Source organism: Diospyros lotus, unplaced genomic scaffold, assembly GCF_014633365.1.
Source record: "Diospyros lotus cultivar Yz01 unplaced genomic scaffold, ASM1463336v1 superscaf1, whole genome shotgun sequence".
Classification (NCBI taxonomy): Eukaryota; Viridiplantae; Streptophyta; class Magnoliopsida; order Ericales; family Ebenaceae; genus Diospyros; species Diospyros lotus.
Window position 1 is genome coordinate 509,678 of NW_026267104.1, and position 13,577 is coordinate 523,254.

At 35.0% G+C, this 13,577-nt stretch overlaps 1 protein-coding gene across 11 annotated transcripts in view; it reads left to right on the top strand.

Moving 5' to 3' along the window:
- Nucleotides 1-9,247, top strand: part of LOC127792875 (uncharacterized) — a 30,808-nt gene extending 21,561 nt beyond the window's left edge. For 8 of the 11 annotated variants that reach the window (XM_052323503.1, XM_052323502.1, XM_052323496.1 and 5 more), the window contains 7 exons: nucleotides 5,497-5,602; nucleotides 5,722-5,857; nucleotides 6,319-6,383; nucleotides 6,570-6,734; nucleotides 7,062-7,134; nucleotides 7,257-7,324; nucleotides 8,106-9,247. In XM_052323503.1, the coding sequence (XP_052179463.1) occupies nucleotides 5,497-5,602; nucleotides 5,722-5,857; nucleotides 6,319-6,383; nucleotides 6,570-6,734; nucleotides 7,062-7,134; nucleotides 7,257-7,294 (583 nt within the window). In that variant the 3' untranslated portion in view covers nucleotides 7,295-7,324; nucleotides 8,106-9,247. Of the gene's footprint in view, nucleotides 1-5,496; nucleotides 5,603-5,721; nucleotides 5,858-6,318; nucleotides 6,384-6,569; nucleotides 6,772-7,061; nucleotides 7,135-7,256; nucleotides 7,544-8,105 lie in introns of those variants that run through there. The other 3 variants (XM_052323497.1, XR_008021228.1, XM_052323506.1) reach the window with 3 other exon arrangements.
- Nucleotides 9,248-13,577: the final 4,330 nt, after the last annotated feature.

The window sequence follows — 13,577 nt, forward strand, 5'->3', positions numbered from 1 at the left end:
CTTCTAGTTTGGCTCTAATGGAGTATTGGTAGATTTACAGGCAAGTTTGCATGTTTCCTTTAATAAATCTAAAGTGTATTTCCTTTTAGAGATGAAAATACCCTCTTTACTATTACAACCCTCGGGCAGAACTCACCCTCAAAAGTTAGTTGTCAAGGGGAGGGTGCTCAAGAGGTTATAAACTCCACATCAAGAGCCTAAACTTTCGATGTGGGACTTGGTAACAAAGACTCTGCAGGTCTATGGGTGACAACATTTATAGCCTTTTTGAGTAGGAGAGTACCCAATGAAGATACATTGTAGAGCTCAAGGATCATGTTTATTGTGGTTTTGGTTATGTAGATGAACAAATGCAATGTAATGAAAGACTCTAGGAGGGATTTGGTGATGACGGAAGAAATCTTGAGAGAATTCGGATAAGACCATACATGTTGACGAGGTAGGCAGCTATCAAAAGAGCTTCCCTCCAAAAATGTTTAGCGACATGAGTGTGGAATAGAAGGGTACAAGTTGAAAGGGAATGCCAACTTTTAGTGTATCAATGTAAGGGTTTTATCGGTTTTCAAAACTTTTTCGAAAAACCATACAAATGCAGTGAAAATAAAAGCGAGAATCACCTTCCAAGACTGGATATCAAACGATCATATGCATTACAATTGAAACCACACCATAGGGGTAAGAGGGTATACCTCACAGCAGTTTCAAATATGATATAGGGACTGGAATCCTTCCTGTGGCAGCAATGACTTGCTCCCAAACACTCCTTCGGATGACTAATTCGACCCGTAAAACTACAAGGGCCCTAGTAGGTCCACACTCCTAATAGTAGGTGAAACCAACAAGAATGCCTATGTGCTAGCGAGACTTCTTGTTGGTGATTCAAGCTGGAAATGGGCTCAAAGAAAAATATCCCAATCCGATAGACAATCTATTTGGATGAGATTGCTACTCTAGCAATCAAGAAATGAGTGGAGCAAGAAGGAGAGCAATAGGAAGGGTTGTAAGCTCTGGAAGAAGGAAGAGAAGAAGCACTGGCCGAGAGAATGGCCAAACATCAAATGCAACTGCAAGCTCTTTTCTTTTCTTCTTCTTCTTCACTTATATTTGAAGCCATAGAAACCCTAATATGCTCAATAATCGGTCAATAGCCAACGAGAGAGGGGACAAGTGGGAGACAAGCCCACATCATAAAGAACATATTCTATCCCCTTAATCATTCTCCCCACCGGCTTCTTTTCCATCCAAAGCAAAATCGAGAAAACGGGTTGTGAGATTCACGACCCTCTACAACAGAAACGGTCAACTGTTCTAAGGAACTGTCGACTGCTTGGCATGAACAGTCGATAGCTTCTAAGGGACTGTCGACTGTTTGTGTCAAGTTTCTACAAATTGTATCTAGGCCTGTCATTAATTCTTAATGACCCTTTCATCATCTCATGATGAAATTGAGGCCCTTGTTAACTCTTAACGGCATGTCTGTCAACTCTTGATAATTGCTCATTTTGGTTTAATCATTGAACCCGATCCGCTAACTCTTAACAATGATATCATTAACTCTTAATGATGATTACAACTTTCATCGCTTAGTCAACCACTACACATGGATATGTGTGTGACCTTCTAGATTCACTACTAAGTAGCAATCGAGACACGTCAAACTCTTTGATGCTGACCAAATATTTTGATCTACAACGAGGATTTCTCCATCCCCTAGATGTATCCCAAAAGGCCCTGAGTGACAACTAATATTATATCATGGCAATTCTATCAGTAATAAAGTCTAACTTTCTTAACAACCTATTAGGGCTTTTGATTTCCATGTACTATAATCCCTCTATCGACTAACATTCCGATTGAATAAGAGTCATGGACTGATCAAACTCCCTAACTCGATAACTATGCCAAGAATCAATATGGTGTGATAGAGATGACACATCGAAACTCTGTCCGACATCGATAACACTTTTCAATCAAGTGTACCCTAGTTAGGGGTTTCTACAATCAAAACCACCACTGAGTGCATAGGATGTTCACCTCACACCGAAGGTCGATGGATTCCATTAGCAATCACCTGCCTCCATAGACTACTGCACAGAGACCACATAGTGCATTTTTCACCTGGTAACCAGATGATTCTTAGTAAGGGAAAATCCTTGGCATTGACATATAAGATAATTGTGTTGCCTCCAATCTAAGAACCGGTAACACAATCGAGGCCTATGATAGCTAATAGATCCTATTTGCCATGTGATTTATCACATGCGTCACATTCAGTAGATGTTCAACTAACATCTACCCACATGTCTACTATATCCATCACATGGATTATGGCATATAACTCGCCATCCTTTATCATTAGTATCTCATATTAATCAAATGTAGTATCCCATGTGCCAGTCTGTACTTGATTAATCATAGTCATTTTTCTGAGAAATCTAAGGACTGGGAATTAACTTTAAGATATCCTTAATACAAAGATCTTTTGTCACATATTCTTAACACTTAAGAATAAGACCTTTATCAGGAAATCTAGGGACTCATTCATATATTGGTTGGAGATGTATGAATGAAGATATGACCTTAAATTATGAAAACATATTTTATTACATTTGCAAGAATTACATCATTAGTCCCATAATTACAATTGCTAGATGTTATTTAAATTTAGCATTAGGGTACTAACACTAGCACAAGTGATATTGAGAAGATGTTTGTTTTTTCTTTTAGCAACCCTATTTTGTTGGGGGTATCAACACGAGGATTCGTGGATGATTCCTTCATTTTTAAGAAAATGTGTAAGAGTTTGATTAAAATATTCTCTTCCATTACCAGACCTAATCATCTTGATTGATATCCCAAACTGAGTGGTGATCATTTTGTGAAGTGCTGAAAAATGGAACTAACCTTTGATTTCTCTTTCATAAGAAACCATGTAGTTTTAGTACAATCATTAATAAATTACACAAACCATCTAGTCTTAGTAAGATTGGCAACCTTTGATGGTCCCCACACCTCACTATGGATCCACAAAGAAAGGTTTAGGAGCTCTTTGATTGTGCAAAGGAAAGGAAACACGAAGATGTTTAGCAAGTTCACAAATATCACAATGAAAATTCTCAATTTCAACATGCTGGAAAAGTGAAGGAAACATCTTCTTGAGTAAGCTAAGCAGAGGATGTCCTAGCATAAAATGTTGAAGCCAAATTTCAAATGAGTTTGAAAGACGGGAGGAGTTGAAGGAAGCACTAGGAGCTTTAGAGATTAGCAATCGAGCATCACCTCAACCAGACTTGCTAGAATCCTCAAGGTCGTAGAGTTCATTTCGTTCCATAGCAGATCCAATCATCCTCCCCGTTCTCAGGTCCTGAAAAAACACATTGGTTAGTAGAAAAAATCACTTTGCAAGGTAAATTTTGGTGAGTTGACGGACGGAGAGAAGGTTGGTAGAGAGCTTAGGGACATGAAGAATATCTTTAGGGTGGGTTGAGGACTTAAGACTTATATGTTCTTGGCCGGCAACTGTAACAGAAGATCCATCAACAATAACGATTCTTCTATTACCAAGGAAAGGTTTGTACGTGTCAAAACAGGTTGGGTCATATGTCTTATGATCAATTGCTCCTGAGTCAAGAACCCCTGAGCCATGATAAGTTGAGACTTTATAGAGTTTTCAGAGATTAGGCACTCACCTGATTGAGCTAATAAGCACACATTAGAAGGCTTCAGAGAGAGTCAAGAAAGGCCCTGATTTTTTCAAGTTCTTCCCTTTGCAAAGGTTCAGACTTTGGCTGCTCTTGAGAGGGAGTTCCTTCCCTATTTGTTAGATTGGCTTGAGGTTGCTGTTGACCCTTAATCTGATTGAGAACTTAGGATCTTCCATGGAGTTTGTAGCAGTTCTCTCTTGTATGTCATGGCTTCTTGCAGTAAGTACACCACACCCCATCTGGATTCGATGTTTTTGCTGAATCTGACCTTCAGGGTTGTCCAAGGCTACTACTGTCCTTGTCCCCCTTTGATATCATGGCTGACCCTTCTGTTTGTAGGGTCTCACGCATAACTGTTCACTGACTCTCTTCAGTTCTTGCAATAGCAAAAACTTCAATTAATGATGGTAGCCGCCCTTTTCCTAGTATTTGAACCCCATACCTGATCAAAGTCTACTGTCAAACCTGCCAGGAACTGAATTTTCCGATCCTTCTCCATATAGCTTTGAAGAATAGTAGAATCTGTTGAGCATGTCATCTGTATGTTCCAATCCTTCTCCATATAGTTTTGGTCTAATTCTAGCCAAAGTCCCTTCATGACATTGTGGTATTCTGTGACTGAAAGAGTACCTTGTTTTGTCATTGAAATCTATCCTAGAGTTCAAATATAACTGCTGCTTCTTGAACTTTGGAGCATGACTGACAAACAGTCTCCAAATTTCTCGGGCAGTGGGAAGAAACATACAGTTTTTGCTGATTTCGCATTGAGCCCCATAACCATGACATTATCATGGAATCTTCTTCATCCCAAGCTTTGAAATTTGGGATCCTTTTTCGGTAGGTCCAGTTCCCTCCAAGTGGCTAAGCTTTCCTCTCCCTTTGAGATGTGTCTTCACAATTTATGACCACTGAATACAATTCTTTCCATCAAGTTGATATTCTCTCATATTCGGAAGTTCTCCATTCAATGAATGCTGCGAAACAGGCCCGGTTGATATGGAGGTGGTACTTCCTGAGTCACTCATCATTGGACAATGGGGAAGAAAGGTGCAGGTAGGGTCAGACAGAAAGGGTGCAGAAGGCGTAGAGAAGGGGAAAATAGCTGGCAGTAAGGCCAATTATCAGTAGGAAGGACTGATTGTGAGAGAGTCCAAGGATGGTGGCTCTGATACCACTTGGGAAAGAATACTGCTCTACATTCTCTTGTATATATCTGTACACTGTACACTAGAGATTAAATACAAGAGTGGATCCTGATTTAGGTAACTGATCCCAAATAATTAAAGAGTAGTCAACTCAATCAAGGAAGGAAAAATAAGGGAAACAATACAAATAGGAAAGCAGAATCTTATCCTAAAAAGGAAACTTTAACAATAAGGAAAGGTTTCCAGATTTCTAACAAATGGCAATCATGTTCAATATTTTGTTTCTAATTTTCTTTTTCTGATTTGTCCCAGGGGGACTACTGAATGTAGTGTGGGGATTCTAGTCTCTCAGGGAGTGCTTTCAATTTTTAAGTTTCTTGTTCTTTATTTTCTGTATTCCTGCTGAGTGGTGGGAATTGCTGTAAAATATGGCTCAGTAGTTCTTCTTAAACAGACTTGTCAATTTCTGAAAAATTTAGGCCATTTATATTGCTTCTGGCTTGAAAATTAGAATAATTGCACATGTTTCAGGGACTTGTTTTCTCCTATTATATTAGTTTTGACTAAATTGTTATATGTAATTATAAGACAAATATTTACGTTGTCACTTGGAATATATATATATATATATATATTTAACATTGTAGGTTGCCTATCATTGACAAATTTAAGGACATGGGAACTGTTGTCATGGGGAAAGTAGAGTCTGGTAGCGTGCATGAGGGTGACAACTTATTGGTCATGCCAAATAAGGTGATTCCTCTCAACTCTCATTTCCTTCTAATTTATTTATAATATTTATTGTACTTACTTCTTTTGAGTTCTTTAGTTTTGTGTAATTATGTTTGACGAGTTTATAATTTCTTTTTCAGGCTCAGGTGAAAGTTGTTGCTGTATACATTGAAGACAACAAAGTTAGGTGTGCTGGACCCGGTGAGAATCTAAGGATTAGATTATTGGGGATTGAAGAGGACGACATATTATCTGGTTTTGTCTTGTCTAGTATTGGTAAGTTTCTTGAAACGTTGTTACTTATGTTGTCATTACACTGGGTGTGGTTCCTTAGATTTCTTTGTACTGGGCGGAATCTAGAATGTCATGTAGACATGTATTATGTAAAGTGGTTAGTGCTATAGATTCTGTGGGTATAAACTGGAGTTAATGTGGGTAGACATGTGTTATTGAATATGTTATGAATATGCTTCTTATCGCCCTAAATTGGTGGGCCTACAAAAAGCTGTGGCCTTTATTTTTGATACTCTGAATTAAGTCCAGGTAAGTCATATATACTGTTTTCACATATGCTTAAAATTATCTCTGTTGACTGTTGTGTAGTAAATGATATACGCTGATCTGGGTAACCAATTAAACTTCACAAAAAATCCCATGGTGGATAAAGGTTTGGTATGTTGTTGTATTTTTTCTGAGTGATCTCTAACTACTTTATGGACTTCTTTCCTTTCATCCAGCAAAGCCAATACCTGCAGTATCTGAGTTTGTTGCCCAGTTACAGATTCTTGAGTTGCTGGAAAACGTATGTAGATGTAGTCCACTATTTTTTTGGCTCCCCTCTCTCTATCTTTATTAGTTTGTTGAAATAGATCCTTTCCTTTCCTTTTATTTATTTATTTTTATATAACTCAAGAAGTCCCCACCTAGCAGGATTAAGGCTTGTGATTATTGTTGTTGTAACTCAAAAAATGGATTGCTGCTGTTGCAGGCCATTTTTACTGCTGGGTACAAGGCTGTATTGCATATTCACTCTGTTGTGGAGGAGTGTGAAATTGTTGAATTGTTACAACAGATTGATCCAAAAACAAGAAAGCCAATGAAAAAGAAGGTTCTCTTTGTTAAAAATGGTGCTGTTGTTGTATGCCGCATCCAGGTTCGTTTCTATTCAATGATATTAAAAAATGGTTAAGAAGCATCTTCAAGCAAACTTCTAGCTGTGACCCCTAATTCCTCCTGTAATCCTTTGCACTGCATGTAGATAAATTTTTGCTCATTAATTCAGGAAATAAGTATGCTTCAACTATCCAGGTTTTATTAAATGACACTGGAAAATCTTTGTTATACACACCAGCACCCTTTTAATTTTCTTTTCTACTGTATATTAATTAAATCTTTATTTCGTTTATGAAGCAAGCGTTCCAAATCCTTGTGGTCAGTGATACTTGGTGTATTTTCTTCACTTGTAAAACGTGCTTACCAGGTGAATGATGTGATATGTGTGGAGAAGTTCTCTGATTTTGCACAGCTTGGAAGGTTCACTCTTCGTACCGAAGGTGACAGACAGACATAGCCTTTTTGTTAATTGCATTATCTTCCCACTTATCTTTTGTATTTTTAATTGACTTTATTTCATCAAATCACACTGCTCATTCACAAGTATTGCCATATTCTACAGGGAAAACTGTTGCAGTGGGAAAAGTTACCGATCTGTAACTTGTAGTTTATGAACAATTTTGGTGTGAGGTAAGATATCTTGAAAATTCAAATTTTTTGCTATCATCCATTGTACCCATAAGCTGCTATTTATAACTTGATAGATTTGGTTTAGAGTGGCCCTACTTTATCCTTGTCATAAACACCCCAATGTCTTGGTTTATATTGAATTTGGTATGATGCAGAAGTCAATTTTTAACTTTTCTTTCCTCTGTTAAGTAAATATGGGATTATAGTGAGGTAACCCGGGGGGGGGGGGGGGGGGGGGGGGGGGGGGGACTGCATACTACTAATCAACAAAAATCTATGTAGTAGCTCAAAGATGGGTTCACTAGGACTTACCATCTAGCACCAGAAGGCAAAATTCCGCCCAATCAAAGTACGCAAGCCTCCCTTTTGCAGCCGAAGAATTCCAAGTGAGGATGAGCTTTGGGGAAACCCACTAAACTCAAAACCAGAGGAGAGTCAAGCAGTAAACTGTGACATAAATTGGATAAAAAAGGTTGCGAGTTAGATTTGCCAAACTTTCTTGCACAAACAACCTTCACAAGAATTACTACTTTTGACCAAGTTATCTTTTGGCGCTTGGAGGTAGAAAAAGATCTAGTTTGTCGGGACAGTGGAAAGTCTTGTTTGCTTGGTGTCGTTTGACACTGATATTGCTTTCCTGGAATAGAGTGCTGCAATATCTAATGGACACATTTGTCTTGGTCAGAAATGGCTTAGGATATGGATGTTTTCTGCTCTTTTTCATTTACCAATTTCTTGCCCACATAAATTTTGAAGTTGGTGATAACTGCTTATTTGACAGATGAGCCAAGGCAGGGGCCGAATTTTTCCCGGCGAACAAACTAGGAAGGCTACTGAATACATGCTTTCCGTGATATAAGCATACAATGGTAGACAGGAGCGGATCTAGGAATTTAGGTTGGGGGCTGAAATTTTAAAAAGTTAATGTAATAATTGACAATTGTATTCCTAATCCTAACTGAATGCAGTAGTCACAAAATTAGCAAAAAAATCACTTATAACTTGCTAAAAAAAAAAACAGCAGTTTCAATGAATCAATCAACAACAAATCAAGTATAAACAAGTAAAAAAAAATATGACAAAAATAAATAAATAAAAAAGTTACCTAGCTCTCAATCGAATGAAGCAGAGGTAGTGAGCAAGGGCAAGGTCAAGAGGGTGTCGAGGCTAGCAAGAGGGCGAAAGCCGAGACCCGAGAGGCAGCGTCGCAGCAGCTAGGGTCGGCAAGAGCGAGAGCAAGAGAAAAGGGTGAGGGCGAGCGAGAGCAAGAGAGGCAGAGAGCGAGGGCAACTGGGCAAGTGAGAGGCGAGGGAGAGGGGCCATCGGTCGAGGACGAGCGAGAGCAATAGAGATGAAGAGAGTGAGGGGCTGAGGGTGAGCGCGAGCAAGAGTAAGAGAGGCTGAGGGTGAGTGAGAGAGATGCAGAGAGCGAGGGGCCGAGGGCGAGCGCGAGAAAGAGAGAGGCAGAGAGCGAGTGCCAGCGCGAGCGGACGCCGGACGAGAAAGAGAGAGGAGGTAGAGAGCGAGAGGTGACAAGGGTGAGAGAGAGGTCGAGAGAGGAAGAAGAAATGGAGAAGAGAAGGGTTTCCAGAGGGGAAGTGGACTGGGCTGAGGGTGGGCCGGGGTGAATTTGAGGTGGGCTATTACCAAACAATTAAAAATTTTAGCCTATCTAATTAATTTTTTTTGTGGGCTGCAGCTCAGGGCAGCTCACATGTAGATTCGCCCCTGATGGTAGAGCTCCTCTTGTGGTGTTTGTGGCATCCAGCATTGTGTATTTGTAATTGTTGCATTCGTAACATATTTTTAACATAAAGCTTGTATGTAGTGTTTTATACCCCTCCTGGGACTTGATAGGGGTTTTTGTTGAATAATGGCCTTTTTAAGTGAAGATTTAAAGAAAATCACATTTAGTTTGGCCTAGTTCTTTTTTTTTTTTTTTTTTCATGATTTTCATTTTTTTTAGTATAAAGTGTTTTTTATTCATCCTTGGCCAAAATTACAACCAAATCCTTTTTTTTCTAGGATTTTTTTAAAAAACAATTATGATATAAAGATTTTGAAAGTGTACTGTCCCAATAAACAAGAGATCAATTTTGAAATAAACATTTTTATAATTTAGAATTTGAAAATTTGGGTGTAGTTTACATATAAATTGATTTAAAAGTTTTTTTATTAAGTCTAAAAGGTTGCACCACATTTGGTTAAAGCAAAAAAGTGCAATTAAGGCTCTGCTTGGTCTGAAGTTAAATATTTTTATTTTTGTTATAATAATAAAAAAAAGAAAGTATTTTTTATTTTGACATGAAAATTAAAATATATTTAAAATCTTGGGGCTTATGTAGGTGTAGAAAATATTTTAGGTTTTTAATTTTAATTTAATTTTTATTGAATGGATATTTTTTCATTAAAATGAAATTTTAATTTCTTTAAATTTATATTATAAATTGTGAAACTTTTTTTAGTATTTTTTAAATTTTCAAAAATAAATATTATGATTTTTAAAATATATTAAGATATGTCGAATTGTAAAGTTGAAATAAAAAACTTAAAAATGTTTTTAGATATTTTAGTGTTTGCCCTTTTTATATATAAAATATTTTTATATAAGTGGGAAAACTAGTGGGTTTAGTTATTTTTAAATAGATTTTTAGTATAAGTTTTTGGTGATCACACGTTTTATTATGAAGGAAATATGGAATTGGGTTGTTAAAGAGTTGTGTGTGCATTGTGATTTTACAATTCAGTAATTGTATCAGATGTCATAATCCAAAAAGTAGGGTTTCATTATTGGCGTTGATCAGATGTCAAGTTGGTCTTGAAATCAACAAATCACGTGTACAATGATTTTATAAAAGTTTTAGACACTTCAACAATATATCTTAAATAACTGAATTAACAAAAAAAAAGTCATTTATTCAAGTATCTGATAGAGAAATTAGCGTTTTAAAGAATTCAAAAATCAAGAATATAATGAAACCTCACGGAGTGTGCCGTACAAGATAGGAGTATAGGTAGTCAAGGTAACAGGAACCCATACGAAAATGTAGAATGAAAATTCAGATACAAATATCTTAGAAAAGGTTACGGGAATGAGGGGTCATGAGTGACTAGCAAGTAACACAAATAATACAACACATACATAATATTCATTAGAGAAGAATGCAGAACACATGCTATGAAATAAATGACATATATAACAATATATGGAATAGTATTAGATTAAAAATAATACAATGTAGCAAATATGCCAGTCAAGATTAATTAGAAGAAACAAAAGTCAATTAAGCTACCTAGAGGTGATAGCATAACCACCCATATATCGTAAAAACTAGAATATAAGTTGAGATAAATAATCACTAATGTCATAATATAAGGTGCGCCAATGTTCACAAAATCTTTATTATGAATATTTAGATTTCTAAGTAACTATCTCGTATATATAAAATATATAAATAATGATATGTAATAGAAACAAATATGGTCATAAATGAATTATGTTTAACAAGTATATCCAAGGGACATCATGCAATCATATGAAAATATTTATTTTTTCCAATTGAATGAAAATAGTTCATGTAACAAGACAAATAATGCATTGACTTCTCCAGTGGAATGAAAACAGTTCGTGTTGCAAGACAAATAATGCATTAAACATAAATAATAAACTGACATATCTAAAAAAAAATATAAGATTAAGCATCGTCTAATAAAAATATAACCAAAAACTAAGTACATTCTATCTTAGAATGAATATCAACTCTTATATACAATTAATAACATAATCGAAATAATTCTCACAATAATCAATATATAAATAAAATTACTTAATATCCTAATTTTTGTATTATTTATAGTGATCTTTCACTAAGATAGTCAATACATCTCTAGATTTTTAATATTAACTAATGTGGACACCATAACCTAAGTCAAGTTATATTAATATTTATGTTCTCATGTCTAGTCATATTGATATAGAGATATTTAATAAACAGAATTCAATAATATGATAATATAATTCTAAAAAATTCCTAAATTCACTTGTATTATTATTAATTATTATAATATATTATCCCCTTATACCATTTAAAATAACTCATTTACACATGGTATTGCTAGTATAAATATATATTTATATTCATACTTTAATGATGGTTACATCCCAGTCCTCAGATATAAACTGAACTTCTCTCTCTTTCAGTAGTATTAACATCTCTAAATTACTAAAGTCGCCAAGATTCAACCAAACCATGAGAACCTAGACAAATGAAGATTTTCCAAAGCTATTGCTAAATTACCGAGGCTTTCCTCGGCCAAAAGAATTCACTCACAGTGTTTAATCCATCTAAAACTTCAACTGATCACAACTTCAAATATCAATACAGATAATGAAAGAACACAGACTGAGAATGCTTCTGGCTTAAATTGGATAAATTCAAACCAGATTTCAATCATTTTCTTAATCTTCTTGCAACGCTAATAACAGAAACAACGCTCATTAGACCGAGAGATTCCAGCTACTTAAATAATCACATAAAAACTAGATCACAAATCGAAAATCTCAAGAAATCGAGAATCACCGCGTCTGTTCGAATGGTGAAAGCGGTAGAGACTCCAACGGAGCCAAATCACAATGCTGATGAATCACAGTATAAGATTGAAGAAGAAATTAGATACCTGAAGTGCCGAACAGCGTCCGTAGAATCTTAGCCTGAAACGCTCGACCGGCATCTCTAGCAAAATCGAGTCCAACGAGCAATGAAATCGGCGGTGATCGGTGCCGAGGAGATCTGAAATGGGAGAGATTCGTGGGGAATACTCTCGGTATCCGGAAACGGGAAGAACAATGCGAGTTGCTCCAATCCGTCAATGGCGGAATCAGAAACAGAGAAATTACAAAGAGAACGTGAAAGATTAAGAAATCGCCGAAGAAAATAAGAGAGAGAGAGAGAGGTGATTTGCAGAATGGGAAGAAGACAAATGGCGTGAAAATGAGGCCGCAGTATATACAGAGGCTTTCACGTGTGGGCACTTAATTTTCCTCTTGAGCTGGGCTCAACTATGAGCCCAATCCCTTAATTCATAGTTACCAACATTTTTATCTTTGGATGCAAGAAATTATTATGCATGAAAATATTTTAGGAGTGTTGTTTTGATATTTTTAAAATATTTTTTATACTAAAAAACTAAGAAATAATAAAAATATTTTTGAGTTATTTCTATAATTTTAAAAATATTTTGAGACTATTTCGTAATATTAAAAAAATATAAAAAATATGTTTTTGATTTGAAAATATTTTCTTATCCATGAAGAGTTTAGAGATAATTTTATTTTTTTTTAAATTTATTATTTGTTTATTAGTAAAACATAGTTCATAAATATTAAAACTTTACATTTATGTTTATCTGAATGTATTATGAAATTTATATTTATTTTTATATTAAATTTATAAAAATACCCTTATGTATAAATATATATATTTTTATTCATACGTTACTCATGGATTTTTATTTCTTACTTTTGAAAAAAATATTATTTTTTATTTTTATGTCATATCATATGTGTTTTTCTTATTTTTTTAAAAAAACATCCGTTTTCACGTTTCTATTTCTTATTGAAAACATTTCTCATTCTCGTTTTCGTGTAACATAGGCCAAAAAACCTATCATTCATATATATATATATATATATAGTTGCTGAAAAAATGATCTAGGTCAAGCCACCTAATTGGTTGAGATGGGATCTTTTAAATGGGCCGAGAAGACATATTGTTTATACATTTGATTTTGTGAATGTATATTTACATATATATATATATATATAGAAAGAGAATAATGATGGAATGGAGCAATTTTTATAAATTGTAATATGTTTAATTATTTTATTTATTTAAATTATTTTTTAATTATTAAATTATTATTTATGAATAATAAAATTATATTTATAAAAAGTATTTATATTTTTTATTTACACATTTTTCTGTATTTTAATTTTCTACTTTTCAAAAAAATATTATTTTTTTATTTTATATTATATCCAATTTTTATTTTTGTAGATTTTCCTTAGGGCTTGGTCTTAGATCCACACTTAAAGTCCAACTATTAGTAAAAAAAACCATTATTCTAAAACAACACAACCAACGTCACATGATCATTGTTGGGTTCATTTGATCTTAGGAAGAAGGGTTATTGATTAATCATTAGCTTTGGAGATTGTATGATTTTGTTTTCTAAAATTTTTAATTATAAATTT